We start from the raw sequence: 24628 nt of genomic DNA on the forward strand, positions 1-24628 counted from the left end.
AAACCAAAACTGTCATGCAACAAATATTAGAAAACATGTTTTTATACAAGAGACAGTCCTTAATGCTTATAAATTAAACTTCATTAAGATAATTGACACTTCAGAAGTCTTATCACACTCATTAAATGACATGATGAGTAGTGGTTCGTTATCCGAATTTGAAATTTGAACCCACTGTTAACCAAACAAACCTTGAGAGTCTGGTCGAGACTCGACTAAAAAAAGTGTTTACCAGTATCAGTTTACAAAGGCAAATGTCCAAACCTGGAAATAAATGATGATGCATTTAGCACTGCATTGGGAACCCAATGAAACTTATAATGCCCCTGAGAAGTAATCACAAAAGGTATGTAATAATGTGCCATACACAAGTGTGAAGTGCCGTGAAGTACAGTTGAGGTGATGGAGAGGAGTAGAAACCAGTATCAATATTAAATGTTAACTAAGCACAATCAGATGTCAGATATTAGATATGTTCACCAATAGCATGAGATTGGAATCTTAAATGACGATACAAATGATTTTTGTGTGGCTGGGATTCGACATTGTTAACCCCAACCAAAGAGGTGTCAACTATAAAATTCTCTGTCACTCTTAGTTAGGACCACATCATAGATAGAGACCTGGACGAATTTGGCACTGTGAGGAAACAAAGAATAAGATTCCCAGTATGATCCCGAAGGTTTCAAATCCGGAGAAAAATTGGAATTGGCGTTCAAATACCAGTCCAGTGCCAATATTTTTAAAATCTCAATGCCACTTAAAATAAGAAGTGAAGGTCCTGTGATTTTACATGATGACTGATTTGTGAAATAAAATAGTGTAAGAAAGCATATTAGAGACAGAGTTTCTGCAAGCAGTGGCTTTGGCCTCTGACAGCCAAAACTGATCCGACTCTGTTCCAGTCAGTAGCGAATGGACATGTTTAACGTTGATTTGGAATCACGGCACAGTCCTGTGTTCTTTACTTGGCATTATTGGAGGTGAAGAAGTTATGTTTGTGGCTGTTAAAACTGATACCCACAATGTGAATCGAACCCACACCTTAGTTATTCCAAGCTAGCCTCAGTCCATCCAACCACCGAATTTCAAATGTGGTAGCATCATGATTTTGTCATAATGGGATACAAAACACGTGGTACAACAAGTTTTGACTTCCACTTGAGCTTTTGTTGTGAATAACTTACTCATGGTCTAGTAGTCAATCTCCTGCAGTGTGAACGCAAAGCCATGATATCAAACCCATGCTTTTCCTTTGTATTTTAACCTGTATTCTGTCAGTCTGCTAAGAGCAGCAGTCTGACAGAAGGTCAGAGACTGTTCTGTTCATTTTCTAATCAGCCAGTAACAGAAAAATCTTGTGGAAACATTTTGTTTTCTTTTGTTTGTTTTGCTTTAGCACTTTAAACGTGGCTTATCTCAGACTCGGCAAGTTGCTGCATGCATGGGACCAAAAAAATACCGGCACATCTTCAGATGGTTTTCAATAATGAGGTGGAATATATTGTTGACAGTTTCTCTGATATTTGTGTCTATTTTGTTCAATAACCTAACAGGAAATGGCATGAATATGCACTACACTAATACAACTGGTGTGTCAACATAATGCCATACAGCAAATGGCTATCTTAATTACATGTGAAGTTTTTATGTCATACTCAAGTAACTTTACTGCACTACAGTGTAAATACGACAATGTGACTGTAAGAGTAGTTGCTGAATGAAACACAGTTAACAGACTATTCAGTGATATTATTTCTTTAATAGATTCGTGTATTTTCAGTATTAGTTCGACAGAATTCTATGTTTCTTACCTCTAGACCTACTGGTTACTGAATGTAGTGAGACGTCTTATGGTGACAAAATATCTGAAGATGTTCTGTGTTCAACGTAGCTGTTTGTAGCTCTGTCACATAGGAGATAAAATGTTACTCTTGTGTCAGTTTGGAACTGAGAGCTACTGCCTTTTCCTCTCTACAGTGCGCCAATATTTTTGTAGAGCAAGCGAGCAACTGCAGCATTCATTGCCTCTTCATAGCCCGTGTGATAGCTGATACAGATAATTCACACTGTAGAGAATGAGATTAGTCATAGTTGCTGTGTGAAAGTAATCTCCCCATTTGTAAACATACATTTGATAAGTTGATCACTCACCAAAGTGGAATTAATTAAGAATCTTTGATTAGTATACCACGAATATATAAAGTGAATCTTGCAAGGTACACTACTGGCCATTAAAATTGCTACACCAAGAAGAAATGCAGATGATAAACAGGTATTACTTGGACAAATATATTATACTAGAACTGACATGTGATTATGTTTTCACACAATTTGGGTTCATAGATACTGAGAAATCAGTACCCAGAACAACCACCTCTGGCCGTAATAACGGCCTTAATATGCCTGGTGTGTACAGGTGACCGAACAAGAGGTGACCGAGACGTGTAACCAACGGCACCCCACACCATCACACCAGTATGGCGATGACGAGTACACACTTCCAATGTGTGTTCACCGCGATGTTGCCAAACACGATTGTGACCATCATGATGCTGTAAACAGAACATGGATTCATCCGAAAGAATGATGTTTTCCCATTTGTGCACCCAGGTTCGTCGTTGAGTACACCATCGCAGGCACTCCTGTCTGTGATGCAGCGTCAAGGATAACCGCAGCCATGGTCTCTGAGCTGATAGTCCATGCTGCTGCAAACGTCATCGAACTGTTTGTACAGATGGTTGTTGTCTTACAAACGTTCCCTTCTGTTGACTCAGGGATCGGGACGTGACTGCACGATCCGTTACAGCCATGCAGATAAGATGTCTGTCATCTCGACTGCTAGTGATGCGAGGCCATAGGGAACCAGCATGGTGTTCCGTATTACCCTCCTGAACCCACCAATTCCATATTCTGCCAACAGTCATTGGATCTCAACCAATGCGAGCAGCAATGTTGCAATACGATGAACCGCAATCGCAATAGGCTACAATCCGACCTTTATCAAAGTCAGAAATGTGATGGTACGCATTTCTCCTCCTTACACGAGGCATCACAATGTTTCACCAGGCAATGCCGGTCAACTGCTGTTTGTGTATGAGAAATTGGTTGGAAACTTTCCTCATGTCAACACATTGTAGATGTCGCCACCGGCGCCAACCTTGTGTGAATGCTCTGAAAAGCTTGCATTTTTGCATCTTCTTCCGGTCGGTTAAATTTCACGTCTGTAGCACGTCATCTTTGGGGTGTAGCAATTTTAATGGCCAGTAGTGTAACTCTCTGTCAATCAAGGAATTAACAAAACTATCACATTGTCACCTGACATGTTCTGCTATGTAGCCATGACCCTATCTTATTCATAGCAGGACGATTATGTTTCTACAAACAATGTCTTTCTTGAGTGGGCTAACAATTTAGGAGTGCATCTATGATGCAGTGGCTTAATTACTTTTGATACAATGTCATATGGAGTATTCTAGTGTTTCTGATATCATTCTTCATTAGCGGCTTCCAACCAAACTGCTTTCCTGTGGACTATTGTCTCAGTTGTGCAACTGGATTCATGATTTCCTATCTGAAAGGTCACAGTTCGCAATACCTGATGGGACATCACCTATTGCAACAGAAGCGTTGCAACAGAAGCGATGAGTGTAATTCCACAAGTAAAGTGATGCAGACCTTATGCTATTTCTAATACACAGGTTGAAGCGAAATTCGTGCACTGGAGCTTCACAGTACGACACATTACATGCCAGCTATAAAAAAATGTCTCTCCCAAAATTTCGTCTGGCGAGTATATCCGGCAGAAAAAGGACGTTAAAGGCTGACAATCTGGCAACACTGTAACCACATGTATGGTGATTATCTTTGTCAGCACATTTTGGCTGTACTGTGCAAATGGTGCAGTGTATAAAGTTTTGGGTTAGCATGCAGGAGGTTGAGGGTTCGATCCTAGGTTGAGGCACACATTTTTTATTTGGTAAATGTAATCCAGATGGTACAGTATCTGGCAGCTTAATCGTCAACAGCGACTGCAGTGGGTCCTCTAGAAAACATTCGCACTTACATACTACAATCGTAGAAATGGAAGACTTGTCAGCTTTGGAAGGAGCCCTTTCCACATTGTGGGTGTGAATTTATTCGCACAACTTAAACTACTAGATGCGAAACCTGTTTTCTTTGTACCTTCCTCCAATGGTCCCACAGATTAGTACCAACTATTATTCTTGCCTCGTTCAGGTCCATTACTTTTCGTTAGGGCCTTACGTTACTAGTAGGATTATCAATGTGCTTTGTGAATACTGTCCAAACTCGGTTACTATTTGTATGTGTTATCACCATGGTCCCATTAATTATGCCTTTCAACACTGAGTATGGTAACCGCAAGCTGTTTAGTACGTATCTCAATGCACTATTATTATTATTATTATTATTATTATTATTATTATCATTATTCTATTGATAGGATTGTGGAAACATCACCTATGTTACCGTTAGGGAAACAATGTAATTCGAAACCAAACATTTCACAATTAGCGGTGTTGGCATGAATCATGCAGAACAATAACTGTCATAAGGGTAATGTGGATTAAGTGGAACAGCGCACCGGACTGATGATGTGTTTGTACTGTATGCGCTGTCCACCAGACAGGGACTAGTTGTGAGTGTAGTAACGTGCCCGTGACAGGCTCCAATGTACATGCGTACACATATCAAATTTTTTCACTGTAAATCTCTAACTCAGTGTGGCAGATATCTGGCGTAGGCAAATGTTGTATATGTGGATATGCTTCTAGTCCTTGGTGCATGTGATAACTGGGCTGGTGTTGCTGACCGTGAATATGCAGTTAGATATCCTCATCGATGTCATCTGGAGCTGCGCCTCTGGGAATCAGTTTGTCTCCTTCCACCATTGCATGACGGGGCCGTCCACAGACTTGCTGTACCCCAGCTAATGAGGAAGCTATTCAGCAGGTCATACACCAAGAACCTCAGTGAAATACACATAGCATAGTAAGGCAGCTGCGTGTCTTGCAAAGCATGGTCGTTAACATGCTGCATGAGCATGGGCTGCACCCCTATCATTATGCTTTCATGCAACACCTGTATCACCGTCAGAGAATGCAATTTTGTGAATGGTTCCAACAACAACAGGAAGCCAACGATGACTTTGTGAACATCATAATTTGGTCAGATGAACCAGCATTCATTTGTGAGGGTGTCTTCGATATGCACAATGTCCATCATTCGTGTGAGGTTAGAGTTAACATCACCCACGAGCACAGACACAAAGTTTGCTTTAGTATCAACGTCTGGACCAGAATATTGGGCAACAGGTGGTTGGGCCCTACATGTAGCCTGACCGGTTGACTGCATGAAGGTATCATGCATTCCTCTTGAACTATCTGCCTGATGTGCTGGAAGATTTTCCACTACATGTTCGGCAGAGGATATGGTTCCAACATGATGGTGCACCTCCACACTCTCGAATTAATGTGCGACAGTATTTGGATAGAACATTTCCAGGGAAATAGCTCGGACATGGGGCTCCAGTTGTATGGCCACCACTTTCACCTGACCTAAATCCCCTGGATTTCTTCCTGCGCGGACACCTGAAGGAGCACATGTACTCTATTGCACCGATGAATGTGGAAGAATTGGTAGCGCATGTTCATGCTGCTCTTGTTACTGTGGATGCACCTTTGGTGGGAATGGACCAGAGCTGTATGATCAGGCGAGTTGCGCAACGTTTGGACGTGGAGAGAGATCGCTTTGAGCATCTGTTGTTCTTAGGGCAACATATTCTGTTGTGAAGGTCATGTGGTCATTAACATGGACATTATAATTGTCACTAGTTGCCAATGTGCGATGTCCGAGTGCTCATATTACATGTAGTATAAATGACAAGAAGAGAATAGAAGCTTTCGAAATGTGGTGCTACAGAAGAATGCTGAAGATTAGATGGGTAGATCACATAACTAATGAGGAAGTATTGAATAGGATTGGGGAGAAGAGAAGTTTGTGGCATAACTTGACCAGAAGAAGGGATCGGTTGGTAGGACATGTTCTGAGGCATCAAGGGATCACCAATTTAGTATTGGAGGGCAGCGTGGAGGGTAAAAATCATAGAGGGAGACCAAGAGATGAATACACTAAGCAGATTCAGAAGGATGTAGGTTGCAGTAGGTACTGGGAGATGAAAAAGCTTGCACAGGATAGAGTAGCATGGAGAGCTGCATCAAACCAGTCTCAGGACTGAAGACCACAACAACAACAACAACATAAATGACAAGTAGACATTGTGTTACTGTACAGTGCGGTCATCTTTAGCATTTCGAAACTGATATTGTTTTTGTAGTTATTCTGTCCTATGACAGGTCACTTGTTTCAACTGAGCAAATAAAAAAAACGTGCCCCAACCCAGGATCGAACCCTCGACCTCCTGCATGCTAACCCAAAGCTTTATACACTGCACCAACTGCACAGTACAACCAATGTGCTGAAAGAGGTAGTCACCATAGATGTTTTTACAGTGTTGCCAGATTGCCTCTCTTTAACGTCCTTTTTCTGCCAGATGTACTCGCCAGACGAAATTCTGGGAGAGAGATTTTTTTTATCACTGGAATGTGAGGAGTCACACTGTGAAGCCCAAGTGCATGAATTTCGCTTCACTCTGTATATAAATTATTTAGTAGACAATCAGAACACTTCTCTTAGATTTGAGGGTGGGAATGCTGCCATCTAGTAATCTCTTCACAAGAGCAAAGCGAATTGCAAAATGATGTTGAAAATAAATCTTATCAGCGCAGAACATGGCAATTGACCCTAAACAATGAAATGTGTGAGGTTCTCCACATGAATACCAAAACAATTCCATTAAAGTTCACTTACATGATAAATCAGTCACATTTAAAGGTTGTTGATTCAACTAAATATTTAGGAGGTAAGGTCACAAACAACTGAAGTTGGAACCGTCATATGGAAAAAATTGTGGGGAGGAAATGGGATCCCTACAAGGTAGGGCTGACAGAAGAAATCGAGAAAGTTCAATGAAGGATAGCTCATTTTGTATTTTCATGATAGAGGGGAGGTTGTGTCAAAGATATGGTAAATGAGTTAGGATGAAAATTATTGAAATGTACGTGTTTTATATTGTGGCAAGGTGCTTTCACTAAATTCCAATTGTTAACCTCCTCTGTTGAATGCCGTGATATTTTGTTTACCAGAACATACATGGGAGACATAACTGTTGTGGTAAGAGACACTGGTGCTTGCACGGTAAGGTTTAGTTGTCCATTATTCCCATGTGCTTCTTGAGAGCGGGGCAACAGAGAAATAATGTGACAGTGGTTCAAAGAGCCCCATGCCAACCAATTTATTGTGAATTGCAGAGTATTCATGTAGATGTGGAAGCAGATGGCAGGAAGCAGATGTCAAGGAAGGGGTAGCAGGAAGGAGGAAATGATCTAGGAATGGATAGGACTGTAGAAGTGTAAAATAAAAGAGTGAAAAGTTTGCAAAGTATTCCTTACTTAGAGTTATGCTGCAGTTCATTTTATCTTAAGACAGAGAGAAAAGGAAGGAATGTTTTCAGAATGAAGAATGAATTATACGGAAGGGGAGGTAAAAGAATATGGTTTCATAGGTGTTGAAAGGAATGATAGAGGACAGTAAAGAAAGCAGAAACTAAACGAGAATGTATAGTTTCAATGGAAACTGCTAAATTTGTTTATAACGTTTTGGGAAGATGGAGTAGAAGGGCAACTGAAGTGATAATATAAGAGAGGTGAGAGAATGAGAGAAAGAATGGAGGACAAATTAACAACGAATAAATATAAGATGAAGGTGAAGTGTGTATTAATGGATGGAGGGTAAGAGAGAAATGTATTTGAAATAACACAAAATTCTTTTAAAGTGTCCATCTAAACAGATTACTTTGTAAGTATCTAGAGAGGGTATAAATAAAATAAAAACAGAATTTTTAACAAACTGTATATTCAAAAGAAAGTAACTTCAATTAAAAAGGCAACTCAAAGGAAAACTATCTCAAATTTTATCTGATCTGTTGCCAAGTGATCTTTCACTGCCTCTCAATGAGGAAAACTGAAGAAAAAGATGATGTAACAAAATGTTTTAATGACTCTTAATATTTTATCCAGAATCCCACATTATTTTGTACTTCTCTCATGTGTCTTAGCATAGAATCTATAAGTCATCATACGTAATGGCCTGAAGAAGCAACTTCCTCCCAGGCTTCAAGAATGCAGTTCCAAAGAGCATCAGCTGTAGCTGGTTGGTTTCAGGGCCAGTTCCTCATTAATGTTCTGGTGACGTTAGCGCAATTGTTTTCCATAGTGTTCATACCAGCAGCCCATGGCAGTCAGCCCATGACATTGATGCAATCATGGAGAGCTGCTGCTGAACGAATACAGACTTGTGAATGGGAGAATGGTGCTCTTGCACTGTGAAATCTCCTTCTCTGTACAGCATTTGAATTGTTGGAAGCATCACATTTTCCAATATGTGAGCGTACTGCTCACTGTCAAGTTTTCCTTTTATTCTGTGAAGAATTCTTGTTCATCTTGCAGAAATTCATCCCCAGCAGGAAACTGATAGCCGCCAACTTCTCATCATGGTTACACATTGCATCAATGGCAATTCCCTTGTTGTTTCTAAAGATTCTTGGGCTGTCGTTACTGGTGGGAAACACCTTCTAGTCAGTGAAAATGATGTTTTCCCATGATGCACTAAGATGGAGTTCCACAGATGCCAGTCGGTGTAAGTTATTGTCTTTGCTGAGCTCCTGTTTCATGGCGGATCGTCACGTGTCACTCCACACTCCCTCAGCCTTCGACAAATCATGTCACTGGTGCCGGGGAAGTTGGTCTCCCACGACAACTACTTCACTTTCAGAATGGGATTTTCTCTGTTCTTGGACACTAGCTCCCTGTCCTCCTGTTTTGAGGTCACTTTCTTCTTGCCTGAGCCAGGAGATCTTTTGGCAGTGCCTCCTTCAATGTAGTTCTTCCACCATCTTATTGCCAGCTTCTCTGACAGAACATCCACTTTCTTCAACAAGAGCAACAACTCTATCTTGAGTTGATCTGCTCCACTGAGCCATTGCAACGAATGGCCTGTTGTGTATTTCTGCTTGCCACTCTTATATAGGTGACAGGAGAGGAAGTAAACATATTTATGTCAACAGGAGTGGCAGAGGCAGAGCCATGCAATGCGGCCTTGCTGGCCTGTCCCAGGTGGGGTTGGCCCGCCACAGTTGGCTCACCTGCTTTGATCTCACCCAGGCACCTGACTATAACTGGCTAGCCAGATGTCAGCCATCCAGCCCATCACTCCTTCAAGGATCAAATATTTCACCTATCCTACCCAAGCCTGTAGTATAAACTGATGCAGCAGGAGTTATTTTGCTATAAAATGAGCAGGCACATCTACTTTTGATGATTCAATCAAACATTTCATGAATTATAAGTTAAAGAATACAATCATGATAAACATAGCTAGCAATCGTATGACACAGGAAACTATTCTTTCTTGTAAGCACTCTGCATTATATCTTGCCTTAAGAAAATATTTATTCTACCAAGATTACAAAGTGGATTGTAAAAGTAAACTTTGGTGGCAATCTTGCCAAATAATTGTGTATAAGTAGTATATCATTCACATTTCAATGCTTCTGAAACAATAAATGCAACACAATGAAATTACATTGGGCTGCGGCACTTCATTTACAGTGTGGTGATACATGATTACTCTGTAATTCACAGTTAAGTGTTTCATAAAGGATTCACAGAATTGCTTCAATTTCTCAACCATTCCAATCATGTATGAAGCTCGAGATAAACAAATGCCCAAATCTTTGTGTGTGTGTGTGTGTGTGTGTGTGTGTGTGTGTGTGTGTGTGTGTGTGTGTTTGTGTGTGTGTGTGTGTTCTAATTTCTCTTACGTTATTACAGAGTGTTTCATAAAGGATTCACAGAATTGCTTCAATTTCTGAACCATTCCAATCATGTATGAAGCTCGAGATAAACAAATGCCCAAATCTTGTGTGTGTGTGTGTGTGTGTGTGTGTGTGTGTGTGTGTGTGTGTGTTCGTGTGTGTTCTAATTTCTCTTATGTTATTACAGTTGTAATATCATCCTTTGTACGGTGGTCACAACAAAAACTATTTACATTCAGAGGAGAAAGATGGTGGTCGAAACTCCAATTGAAAATGATACAAATAAAGTCTTTGGAAAAGTCATTAATTGGTTTTCTGAGAAATGGGCTTGCTCTAAAGTTTGAAAAAAGACAGTAAATCCAAAAAGTACAGTTCCTTCAATAAATATAAGACATCAACAGAAGTCAGTAGACAGGGTAGAGCATACTAATTTTTTGGGTGTACATACAGATGAGAATCTTAATTGGAAAATTCATATTTTGGATCTTCTAAAGCGACTAAGTTCAGCAACTTTTGCAATCAGAATAATTGCCAATTTTGAGGATATAAAAATTAGAAATCTAACATACTTTGCATACTTTCACTCTCTGATGTCATACGGAATAATATTTTGGGGTAACTCAACACTTAGGCAAAAAGTATTCACTGCTCAAAAGAAAGTGATTAGAATAATTTGTGGGGTTCATAGTCACATGTCTTGTAGGCATCTTTTTAAAAGATTGGGAATTCTTACAACAGCCTCACAGTGCATTTACTCAATAATGAAATTCGTTCTCAACAACATGGGCCAGTTTGTAAACAACACTGACATTCATGATTGTAATACCAGAAAAAAGAAAGACTTATACTATCCTTTACTCATCCGATCTTTGGCACAGAAAGGGGTAAAATATGCTGCAATAAAATTTTTTGACAAATTACCAGATGAAATAAAATGTCTGACAGACAGCAGTAATAGCTTCATAAATAAATTGAAATCATATCTCCTTGACAACTTCTTCTATACAATAGATGAATTCTTGAATAGGAATAAATGAATCTATTAATATAGTACATGCATGTTGTGCCATTTAAGGCAATGGGGTAAATAGCAGAAATATTAATCTTTAACACTGTACTGCAAATATGTATGTGCATTTCTTGTGCACTGGACATGTTCCACATCATAACGGCTTCCATAATGTGCAATTGATCAATGGAATATGCAACTAATTAACTAACTAACATAGAAATAACTTGCCACAGTGAAAAAGTTTTTTTTTTTTTTTTTTTTTTTTTGCAACTCATGCCTGGCACCCTGCCCCCCCCCCCCCCCAACCTCAAGGAAAAAAATATCTGCAACACTCTCTCCCCTATTTCACTATACTACAAAATCAACAGCATTCTTTCAATATTTCTGATGTCCTCTGTCAATCCCATCAGGTAATGATTGCACAGTGCCCAGCAATATTCTAGAAAAGGGTCGAACAACCATAGTACTGGCAATCTCCATAGTAGACTTCTTGGGTCTTCAAGGGTTGTGTCAATAAACCAACATTTGTTTCATCTTCACCACAACATGTGATGTTTCCCAGTGACATTGTTTATAATTGTACCCCTAGGGCTTTCGTTAGATCTATAACCTCCAAATTTGTTTGACTTATTGATTTCTCGTAGCTTGATGAAACTTTTTTAGTGATCATGTGAGAACCTTATACATTTTATTATTTAGGGTCAATTGCCACATCCTGCACTGTGAGGATACTTTTTCAACATCATTTTGCAATTCACTTTGCTCTTCTGGGAAGTTTACTAGATGACAGCATTACCTGCCACAAATCTGAGAGAAATGTTCTGATTGTCTGCTAAATAGTTTATATACAACCTCTGATAATAAAGTTTGATGATTAGTCCTGTAATGTTAATGCACATGAACTAGGAACTGCAGCTACCTTACTGTCCTTCAAAATAGTCACCTCCCATAACTACGCACTGCTGAGCTCTGCAATACATGTCCTGGAAATTTTGAACGAAGTCTTCCTTTGGGATAGTATTCAAAAGCCGCGTTACAGTTCACTGGATGTCAGAAATATCGTCAAATCTCTTTGCTTTCAAAGCGAATTTGAGTCGAGGGAATAGGAAAAAGTCTGGAGGATTGAGATCCAGCGAGTATGGTGAATGTTCAAGTTGCACCACCCCATTTTTTGTCAGGAACTCTATGACAATATTGGCAGTGTGTGGGTGAGTGTTGTCATGAATAAAAAACCAGGACTTTGTTGTGCGTACTGGGGTCATACGCTGCACAGACATTGCATGAAATGGGTCAAAATTTCAATGTTGTGTGCAGCATTCAACATCGTTTTTTCAGGCGGAAAATCCTTATGGATAATGCTGTGACTATCAAAAAGGTGAAGACCATCATTTTGATGAGTGATTTTTCGACTCTGACCTTTTTCCAACGTGATGTCGGAGAACACCATTCCATGCTATGCCGTTTTGTTTCAGGGTCACACCGGAGACACCAGGTGACACCAGGTGACAATACGAAATTGGGTGTCGAATCCACCGTTCTGACAAAATCCTGTTAAGCCTCTAAACATACCTACTCCTGATTGTCAGGCAAGTGATGTGGCAGAAGAGGACAACATGTTTTCTTCTTCCTTAACTCCTGGGTAAGGATTTGTCGCACGGATTCAAGGTTCATCTGCTATCACACGCACAGTTAATCAATGGTTGTTATTGATTAATGTCCTCACTTTCTCAATGTTTTCGTCACTGATGGTGGTGCTGGTTGTCCGCTACAGGGATTGTCAGAAACACATTCCCAGCCTCCTCAAAAATGAATGAACCACTCATACGCACACTTCATGGGCAGTGCTTGATCCCCATAAACACATACCAGCATTGAATGCCTTTCTTTCGGTGTCTTGCCAAGCTTAACACAAAATTTTAAATTGATCCTTTGCTCATTCATTGTCCTGTTCTCAGTTCAGAACCAATGCACTAAACAAGCGCTTCATCCAACAGGTCTAACGCGGAACACACACGACGCTCAACTGAACTATGGGCGAGCAGGTTGTCAATACCGGCCGCTATGCAGGTGCAGCATTGTGACTCGCCAGTGTTGCCCAATCAATCGTTCTGACTTCATTCACTGAACTTTATTGTCAGAGGTTGTATATTAGAAATAGCAAAAGGTCTACATAACTTTACTTGCGGAATCAAACTCATCACTTCATTTCACTAGGTGATGTCCTGTCAGTTACTACGAACTGTGACCTTTTAGACAGGAAATTACAAAGCCAATCTGTAAGTGAGACAATAGTAGTCCATAGGAAAGTATTGTGATAGGAAGCCGCTAATGATGAATAATATCAAAAGCATTTTTAAAATACAGAGTCAATTTGAGAGTCCCTGTACACAATACACTGTGCAAATAAAGTGCCAGCTGTCTCTCACAAGAGTGATGCTTTCCAAATCCATGCTGCTTTGATGTCTATAGTTAATATATTTCAGAGCATTTCATAATACTGGAACAAAGTATTTGTTCATGTGTCCTGCTACATGTCAATTTCAATGAAATGGATCTGAAATTAAGTGGATTATGTTTATTTTCTTCAATATGTATTGCAGTGGTCTGTGCAACTTTCCATTCTTCTTCATTACCATAAATACTAGACTACTCCTTGTTGATGCAAAAGATGTGCTCCTAAATTGTTAGCCCACTCAAGAAAGACTTGTCTGGAAACACAACTGTCCTGCTATGTCTATGATAGGGTCACAACATATTGGAACATGTCTGGTGACACTGTGATAGTTTTGTGACTTTCTGGAATGACAGAGAATTATCTTGCTAGATTCACTTGATATATTTGCGGTATACCAATCAAAAATTCTTAATAAATTCTGCTTTAATGTGTCATCGACTTAGCCAATAAATGTTTACAGACAGTGGAGATTATTTTCACGCAGTAGTTACAACTAATCTCATTGTCTAGACTGCAAATTGTCTGTACCAACCATAACAAGGGCAAGGAGGAGGTGATGAATGCTGCAGCTGTTGCTCCAAGCACTGTAAAGAGGCAGAGGCAGTAGCCCTCAGTTCCAAACTGGTGCAAAAGTAACATTTTACCTCCTCTGTAACAATGCTCTGAATGACACGTTTGGGGACTGAAGACCTCAGATGTTAAATCTCACAGTGCTCAGAGCCCAATGACACCTTTAGAAATTTTGTCATCATAATACGTCTCACTATGATCAGTAACCAGTAGATCTAGAGGTAGGAAACATAAAATACTGTGGAACTGCTACTAAAAATACACAAACGTGTCAATGAAATAATATCACTTAATACTCTGTTAACTGTATTTCTTTTAGCAACTACTTTCACAGTCATATTGTCATATTTTCATTTCCGGTAAAGATACTTGAATATGACAAAAGAATTCATGTTTAATTAATATAGCCATTTGTTGTATGGTACTATGTAGAGATGCCAGTTGTATTGTTGTAGTGCATATTAATAGAATTTCTTGTTAAGTTATTGAACACAATAGACACAAATATCAGAGAAATTGTCAACAATATAGTCCACCTCGTTATCAAAAACTGTGATAATGTGCAGGTAGTTTTTTGATCCCATGCATGTAACAGCTTGCTGATTCTGAGTTAAGCCACATTTAAAGCGCAATTTCCAAAACAAATAAAAACCAACTTTCTTGGTGATTGGTTGATAAGGAGTGAGGAAGGTAAACGCATGCAGGTGCCAGATTGGAAGACTTAAGGTAGGTGTGTTTGCCAACCCAGCCCCTATGTGCTGGCTCCCACATCACATTAGTTGCTCTGTGACTGTGAGGCATCTCATTTGTTGGCAACAAATGTCAACTCCGAGGGACACATCACTGTGAAGCAGTTCTTAACACAAAAAGCCTTCTTTGTGCCACCAGATGTATATCAAGAACAATACATTTTGTTTTTAAATGCACCAATTTTCCAGGCACTCGAAATTCCCGCATTGCCTCATAAAGTTTGTCCCAGATTATTGTGCCACATGCAGATTTAAAGTCAATGAAAAATGTTGCACGCCAAAACTGCATACATTGGTCTTTTCTACTATTTGTCGGAGAGTAAATATCTGATTTACAGTTGACTTTCCTATTCTGAACCCACATTGGTAGCTTCCAATAAGGTCTTCTGCTATACGTGAAAGTCTACCAAACAGGATATTTGACAGTACTTTATATATAATATTTACGAAGCTCAACTGAACTTGTGCGAACGCACATGCTATGCCCCGACTCGTACAGGACTTGGTAGAATAATCTGCCACGAGTAGTAATGAGTGTGATGGGCAAACATCTATTAGGCGCACTACGAATGTAGTGGTGTGGACACATTGGGAATGCGGGTCTCACGGGGAGTGTGCAAGGGATAAGTCCCTGCAGGCGCACTATCCTCTGTGCCCTTGGTGGCTCAGATGGATAGAGCATCTGCAATGTAAGCAGGAGATCCTAGGTTCGAGTCCCGGTCGGGGCACACATTTTCAACATGTTCCCAATGATGTATATCGACGCCTGTTTGCAGCCAGGGTGTCAATTTAATTATCATTTCATTCTAGAGAAACTGCACGGTCATCAATGGTATCTGTTCATTCAGGAACAGATACTACCTTCATATATAACATTCAAGAGACCTTTCACAAACATGTTTCTGCAAGATTTTTCTATTACTTGCTGGTTAAAAAAATGAACGAAACTGTCTTTGACCTTCTGTCAGACTGCTGCTCTTAGCAGACTGACAGAATATAGATTAAAAATGAAAGGAAAAGCATGGGTTTGATATCATGGGTTTGCGCTCGCACTGCATGACACTGACTACTAGAACATGAGTAGGTTATTCACAACAAAAGCTCAAGTGGAAGTCAAAAGTTCTCATACCTTGTGCTGTGTATCTCATTATGACAAAAACATGATGCTAACACACTTGAAGTTCGGTGGTTGGATGGACTGAGGCTAGCTTGGAATGACTAAGGAGTGGGTTCGATTTCCGTTGGGGTTACCAGTTTTAACAGCCACAAACATACCTTCTTCACCTCCAGTAATGCCAAGTAAAGAACACAGGACTGTGCCGTGATTCCAAATCAACATTAAACATGTCCATTCGCTACTGACTGGAACAGAACTGGATCAGTTTTGGCTGTCAGAGGCTGAAGCAACTGCTTGCAGAAACTCTGACTCTAATATTGAAATAAGTGTCCAAGGAATAGAAAAGCAACTGGAATCACTCAATAGAGGAAAGTCCACTGGACCTGACGGGATACCAATTCGATTCTACACAGAGTACGCGAAAGAACTTGCCCCCCTTCTAACAGCCGTGTACCGCAAGTCTCTAGAGGAACGGAGGGTTCCAAATGATTGGAAAAGAGCACAGATAGTCCCAGTCTTCAAGAAGGGTCGTCGAGCAGATGCGCAAAACTATAGACCTATATCTCTGACGTCGATCTGTTGTAGAATTTTAGAACATGTTTTTTGCTCGAGTATCATGTCGTTTTTGGAAACCCAGAATCTACTATGTAGGAATCAACATGGATTCCGGAAACAGCGATCGTGTGAGACCCAACTCGCTTTATTTGTTCATGAGACCCAGAAAATATTAGATACAGGCTCCCAGGTAGATGCTATTTTTCTTGACTTCCGGAAGGCGTTCGATACAGTTCCGCACTGTCGCCTGATAAACAAAGTAAGAGCCTACGGAATATCAGACCAGCTGTGTGGCTGGATTGAAGAGTTTTTAGCAAACAGAACACAGCATGTTGTTATCAATGGAGAGACATCTACAGACGTTAAAGTAACCTCTGGCGTGCCACAGGGGAGTGTTATGGGACCATTGCTTTTCACAATATATATAAATGACCTAGTAGATAGTGTCGGAAGTTCCATGCGGCTTTTCGCGGATGATGCTGTAGTATACAGAGAAGTTGCAGCATTAGAAAATTGTAGCGAAATGCAGGAAGATCTGCAGCGGATAGGCACTTGGTGCAGGGAGTGGCAACTGACCCTTAACATAGACAAATGTAATGTATTGTGAATACATAGAAAGAAGGATCCTTTATTGTATGATTATATGATAGCGGAACAAACACTGGTAGCAGTTACTTCTGTAAAATATCTGGGAGTATGCGTGCGGAACGATTTGAAGTGGAATAATCATATAAAATTAATTGTTGGTAAGGCGGGTACCAGGTTGAGATTCATTGGGAGAGTGCTTAGAAAATGTAGTCCATCAACAAAGGAGGTGGCTTACAAAACACTCGTTCGACCTATACTTGAGTATTGCTCATCATCACTGTGGGATCCGTACCAGATCGGTCTGACGGAGGAGATAGAGAAGATCCAAAGAAGAGCGGCGCGTTTCGTCACAGGGTTATTTGGTAACCGTGATAGTGTTACGGAGATGTTTAATAAACTCAAGTGGCAGACTCTGCATGAGAGGCGCTCTGCATCGCGGTGTAGCTTGCTCGCCAGGTTTCGAGAGGGTGCGTTTCTGGATGAGGTATCGAATATATTGCTTCCCCCTACTTATATCTCCCAAGGAGATCACGAATGTAAAATTAGAGAGATTCGAGCGCGCACGGAGGCTTTCAGACAGTCGTTCTTCCCGCGAACCATACGCGACTGGAACAGGAAAGGGAGGTAATGACAGTGGCACGTAAAGTGCCCTCCGCCACACACCGTTGGGTGGCTTGCGGAGTATAAATGTAGATGTAGATGTAGAATATGCTTTCTTATACTAGTAATGTTATTTTATTTCACAAACCAGTTGTTCAAATGGCTCTGAGCACTATGCGATTGAACTTCTGGGGTCATCAGTCACCTAGAACTTAGAACTAAATAAACCTAACTAACCTAAGGACATCACACACATCCATGCCCAAGGCAGGATTGGAACCTGCGACCGTAACGGTCGCTCGGTTCCAGACTGTAGCGCCTAAAACCACACAGCCACTCCGGCCGGCCACAAACCAGTCATCATGTAAAATTACAGGACCTTCACTTCTTATTTTAAGTGACATTGAGATTTTAAAAATAGTGGCACTGGACTGGTATTCGAACGCCAATTCCAATTTTTCTCCCGATTTGAAACCTTCGGGATCATATTGGGAATCTTATTCTTTGTTTCCTCATAGTGCCAAATTCGTCCAAGTCTCATTGTATGATGTGATCCTAACTACTTGTGAAAGAGAATTTTATAGTTGACACCTCTTCGGTTGGGGACAACAACATCGATATGCACAGGGCTGGAGTCTCAGACAGTACAGAACTATTTGTTGCATCACCTCTAGCCAAACATGTGCATATATTGCTACTGGTGAAGAAACAAAAAAATATTTCATGTCTATTCATAGGTATAAGACAATAATGAAAGGTGCCAGGTTTGAATCCCTGCCAGCAAAAATCATTTGAATTGTCATTTCAGGTTCTGCTATCAGACAGTTGGTGAACATATTTAATATCTGACATTTGATTGTGCACAATTCATATAGGTACTGAGTTCTACTCCACATCCATCATCATAACTTTACTTCATGATACTTCACACTTGTGTATTACACTTTATTACATAACTTTTGTGATTACTTCTCAGGGCCAATATAAGCTTCATGAGGATCCCGCTGCAGTGCTAAACATATTGTCACTTATTTCCAGGTTTGGATATTCGGCCTTGCAAACAAATACTGGTGAACACTTCGATATTTTACTTGTCTTCATGCCTAGTCGAGTCTCAATCAGACGCGCAAGCTTTGTCTGGTTTACAGTGGGTTCAAATTTCGAACATGAAACACTACTCACCATGTCATTTAATGAGTGTGACAAGACTTCTGAAGTGTCACTTATTGTAATGAAGTTTAATTTACAAGCATTAGAGTCTGCTTCACCTCTAACAGTGTGTTTTCTAGTATTTGTTGTACTGCACTATTAGTTTACATATTTGACTGACTGCTACAAAGAGCTGTGTTCTCTAGTGGTCTCTTGCGGTAACCATTGTGAATAGTCAAACAACTGTACCCCAGTTTGACACTTAGAGGACCTGCAACACAGCTACATTATGTTGGTTGCATTCAGCAGTATCTTTATTTTATTTTTTTTGCTATCAACTGTACATTGCTGAAATTCTTTATATGACCCTTGGAATAAACAAGTTAACCAACCATGAAGGTGCAACAAAAATGTACCATCCTTTCATGGAAATATACCAGACTCATCAAACCACCCTTCTGGACAGTTGTTTTTCTCTTGCTCTATTTACGAGTGGAAAAGGAAAGAAAATTAATAGTAGTGGAACAGTGTATTGTCTGCCACATACCATTTGGTGGCTTGCAGAATATGTATGTAGATGTAGATGTTACCTTATGGAACTATCTTCTGGGGCATTGCACATAAAGTAACATTAAAGCTATTAATGAGAGCACTCTGATTCCACAAAATTGGAGTAAATGAGTAACAACAGTTTCCTTGAGTTACTATGGTAAAACACAGAAATTTAAATTGTAATCAAGTGGGAACTGTGCAATGATTCTTCAAACATTATATTAAGAATTCTGTCCCTACGTCAGGTTTCACTGAAGTATACCTGTTAGAATGGTCATTAACATTCATGCAATATTTGCATTTACTGGCAAACTCTTGAAATCTATCAACAAAAAACTGAAAGTGATTGGCATATTTTGTGACCTAACAAAAGCATTTGACTGTGTAAATCACCAAATTCTTTTACAAAAAGCTGCACATCTTGGTATCAGTGGTGCAGCAGGGAAATGGCTCGACTCATATCTGTCAAGCAGGAAACAAAAAGTTGTAGTAGATAGTCAAGATGGTGTCCCAGTATCTTCAGAATGGGGTACCATCACATGCGGAGTGCTGCAGGGCTCAGTTCTGGGGCCCCTACTTTTTATTATATTTATAAATGATCTTCCTCTCTCTACAGAATATTGTAGATTCACTTTTCACGGATGACACTACACTACTTATTGATAATTCAGTAGATAAACTTGAGGTAACAGCAAATAAGGTTTTAAATGAAATGGTGAACTGGTTCAACATTAATGGTCTTATTTTAAATTACTGTAAAACAAACTACATTCAGTTCTACAAAACATCCAAAGATGAGGAAATATTTGTAAAGATAGGTGAGCAGACAATAACCAGGGTAGATTCCTCAAAATACCTACGCTTGCATATTGATAGCAAACTGAATTGGTCAAACCACATCGTGGATCTGTGAAGACTAAGTTCAGCAACATACGCATTGCGTATTGTTTCTTCTTATAGAAATATGGAAACCATGAAGTCAGCGTATTATGGTTACTTTCATGCAATTATGGCATTTGGAATTATATTTTGGGGAAATCAGCCACTGGCTAAAAAAGTACTGTGTGTACAAAAAAGAGCCATAAGGATCATGTGTGGAGTCCATCCTAGAGCCACATGCAGGAATCTTTTTAAGAAGCTTGAAATACTTACATCCACTGCACAATGTATATTCTCGTTGATGTGCTTCATAAGGAAAGAAAAATCCATCTTTAAGCTGAATAGTGCATATCACAGTCACAATACTAGAAGGCAACATGATATCCACTATGAGCAGCAAAATCTAAGTATGGTACAGAAAGGAGTCCATTTCAGTGGCTGTAAGATTTTTAATACCCTCCCTTCAAGAATTAAGTGTTTGGTAGATGATGATCTCTTGTTTAAAAAAACCTTAAGGCAGTTCCTATTGCAAGGATCATTTTATACATTAGAAGAGTTCCTGAACTACAGTGTTTAACATTTCTTGTATTGTAAATTGCAAATGTATGCCCAAATTTGTATTTGTAATACCAAATATTTTTATTGTAAACATATATTTTGCAATATTTATTTCTCTGTAACACTTACTATTTTGTAATCTTTATCTATCTCTAAAATGTATTTTTTTGTAGTGGGACCTAAGTTACTGTTTTTGTTTTGTTTTATGTATTACCATAAATTCTGGCCGAAAGCTTGTAAAATTGACACGTTCCATATCCTGTGATAGCGTCACAACATGGATCACCGGAACAAGAGATAAATAAATAAATAAATATGGGTCTCTCGCTTAACTGCCACTTTAACTTGCAGGCCAAAACCCCTTTTTACTCTGACACACTGAAGATATTTTCATAATTCAATGAACTGTATGAAAATTCTTGTATCACTAATAACTACATTAAAGCCTTTGAAATAAAACAAAGCTATCTTAGCTCAGAAGTTGGTTTCAGCAGCACACACCTTTACTAGCTAGACATGGTCTTGTTTTATGGGGTATGCCCTTATCTTCCTCCAACCTTAAAACTGATTTATTCAGTCAGTTGTAAGGGCACCTGCAGTTAAACATTGACTCTGAATCACCATGAAACTTAGTGTTTTTCACATAAACAAATCATTGGCAGAAGTGAAAGAAGTGGCAATGGACAGAAAATAATACCTGTCTGACAGAAATGAGTTCCAGACCTTTGGATACATAGCCTGACACCCACTTAGCCACTAAACCATACACCTATGAAACATGGTAAATACAGTTACTGTAATTTGAACAGGACAAGTCTTACTAAGGAAATGTGTCAGAAATACACTATCAGAGTAATGGTATAGAGTGTTAATCACTCATACTCAAACTGAAAATAAATTAGTAATGAATACACAACAGTACCTCATCATCAAGGCATCTGGCATCCAATATTGACTGCATTCTTTCCCCTGAGAAAGACAAATTTGAATCAATGTAATATATACTTTGTTTCAAATTTGATGTTACATGTGCTGCTGTTGCAAGACAAATTTGGGTTTTCCCTGTACCAGAAAGACCACACAACTCATATATGTTTCCTGTAAGCAAGCCACCTTCCAATATTGTGTCAATGCTGCAAAATTTCAATAATATGAGTGAGCCATATTCTAACAAGTATTGATATTTATTCCGTACAAACAGAGGTAGCTTTGTTACCATACCTTTTAATGCCTGTCTGTATAAGTGCTGAATTTGCTACTAAATCATTGTACATGCCGATTCCTTTATGAGGAAATGCTGAGTAATCAGTTATAAGAGAGCTGCGAATCTGTATCACATCCTGGAAAAACATATATAATCAAAAGTTTCAAATATGTATTGCAATATCTATGTAAGTCTTTGTTAGACATCTATGCAAGATAAGATAGTAACATGAACTATGCTGAATGAGATTATGTTCTTTCTCGTATCTTAACAGACATATGTATGACACTTCATGCAGCAAAAATTGGTAGCTAAGTAATAAATAATTCCAACCACAGAAGAGATGAGTTGAAAATAATCAAGAGTTTTAGCTTTATACAGTACTAAAATATCCAACTAAAGTTATTGCTGAAAATAGAAGTGTATTTGACTTGTTATCAATAATGGAAATTCCTGGTTGAATCAGTACATAAAATAAGGAAAAGGAAACCACTCACCTGGAGCACAGAAACATTTGATAGTAAAAACAAAATTTGCACTTGCTCTTTTTCTAGTAAAAGTATACACATTTACACACATAACCAAAAAGTCACCAAAACGCACCCTCCTGTGGCCATGGCAAGACTCTGTGACAGCATAATTGACTTGTCCAAAATCTGAAATATTTCTAGCATTTTATTCATTATGTCTGCCTGTACCTCAAAGTCTCCTCTGTTTTGTGGGTGGCAATCTACCCTTTCCATGTTGTTGTTATTCCATCCTAGACATTACACTGTTTTATTCCTATGTCTGTATTCCACAAAGCAGTTATATTAATATACATGAAACTGTCAATACAAAATTCAATAGAGAAACCTAATGAATTTAAGGGATATAAAATGTAGACTGGCTGTGGCAAGGGAAGTGTTTCCGAAGAAGAGAAATTTGTTAACATCGAATACAGATTTAAGTGTCAGGAAGTCTTTTCTGAAAGTATTTGTATGGAGTGTAGCCATGTGTGGAAGTGAAACATGGACAATAAACAGTGCAGACAAGAAGAGAATAGAAGGTTTTGAAATGTGGTGCTACAGAAGAACGCTGAAAATTAGGTGGGTAGATCACGTAACTAATAAGGAGGTACTGAACAGAATTGGAGAGAAGAGGAATTGTGTCACAACCAGACAAAAGGAAGGGATTGGTTGGTAGAAAACATTCCAAGGCATCAAGGGATCACCAATTTAGTATTGGAGGGAAGCATGGATGGTAAAAGTCATAGACGGAGACCAAGAGATAATTATACTAAGCAGATTCAGAAGGATGTAGGCTGCTGCAGCTACTCCGAAATGAAGAATCTTGCACAGGATAGAGTAGCACAGAGAGCTGCATCAAACCAGTCTCTGGACTGAAGACCATAAAAAACAATGAATTTGAGACAGAAATGAAAGGTATAGTACTGCTGATAGAAACATATAAAAGTAAAAGGGGAGGCTCTGTCTGTCTTTCGGAAGTAATAGTTCATTTGTCAGGTGGGAGAGAGGGAGAGGTTAAAAAAGTAGGTCAGCTCACTCAGACTCCAATATGAGAGAGACTCACAAGCAGTGAGGAAAAGGGCACACAAACCACTTCATTCTTATTACAGGCGGGTCTGCCTCATACTGGGGTCTGAGTGACCTGCCCTAATTTTTTAACCTCCCCCAATCTCTCCCTCTCTCCCACCTGAAAAATGAACTATTGCCTTTGACATAGCAGTAGAGTATATGTTTCACCTTATATGTATCTATCAGTAGTACTACACTTTTGCACTCTGAAGATAGTACTGACTACTGATTATCAATTCAGTCACTCAACAACAAATATTCATATGAACCAGAAATTGTTTGATTATGTCATATAAGCAGTTCTGCACATTTTCATCAATTCCCATCAAGTGAAACTTCTTCCAGTAGCTTAAAAACAGATGTTTTCTCGAAGATATTTTTTTAACTATTTATAATATGCTTCAAACCAACATTTTAAAATCATTACTGTACAAAAAAAAACAATCTACATTGATCTACTAAGCAGGGCTTGGAATCACTTATTGGAGCACCAAATACTTGTATTTTCTTAGATTTGTAAAAGGCATTTTGTCTAGTTGATCACAATATCAAACAATGGAAAATCCAGAATGGAATGTAACAATATTATGAAAAGGATGGTGAGAAGCAACTATCCTTTTCATAATATTGTTACTTGTGATCACAATATGAAGATGTTAGAAGCACCTGAATAATTAAAAGTACCTGGATTAATAGATATGGGCTTTCCTCAGAGCCAAGTGGTAGAGGAAAGTATTAAGGGCAGATGAGATTAAGCATTTATACATTAGTGTGATCTTTGTTAACAGGAACCTGCATTTGTTTCAAACCTGCAAGTCACTTAACAACTGTAATGCATGTTCCACTGCCAAAAATGCACCTTCTGAGCTAAAGATTTTCCAGGAATCCAGTTGGGGTTAAAAGTATGGGCAGTGTAGTCTACAATAACTTACCCCTAATTTTGTGTAAATACTAGTAGAATGTTCTATAATGGGAGGGAAGCTCCATGGTAGTTGCTGTAAGAGAAACTTCTACACAAACAAAGATTACTGCATAATAGGTGTAAAACAAAACACAAGGCTATAGATAGAGAGATGCTGAATGAAACATGTTAGGCTGTCAGGAGAGC

General features: G+C 39.2%; 1 protein-coding gene across 1 annotated transcript in view; it reads right to left on the minus strand.

Moving 5' to 3' along the window:
- LOC124802232 (DNA repair protein RAD51 homolog 4) overlaps nucleotides 1-24628 on the minus strand; it is a 177064-nt gene that overhangs the window by 93748 nt on the left and 58688 nt on the right. The window contains exons 2-3 of the mRNA XM_047263134.1: nucleotides 21961-22079; nucleotides 21662-21872 (exon numbers count right to left, since the gene is read on the minus strand). Coding sequence (XP_047119090.1) covers nucleotides 21662-21872; nucleotides 21961-22079 — 330 coding nt within the window. The remainder of the gene's footprint in view (nucleotides 1-21661; nucleotides 21873-21960; nucleotides 22080-24628) is intronic.

This window comes from Schistocerca piceifrons, chromosome 1 (assembly GCF_021461385.2).
Source record: "Schistocerca piceifrons isolate TAMUIC-IGC-003096 chromosome 1, iqSchPice1.1, whole genome shotgun sequence".
In the NCBI taxonomy this organism is placed as follows: domain Eukaryota; kingdom Metazoa; phylum Arthropoda; class Insecta; order Orthoptera; family Acrididae; genus Schistocerca; species Schistocerca piceifrons.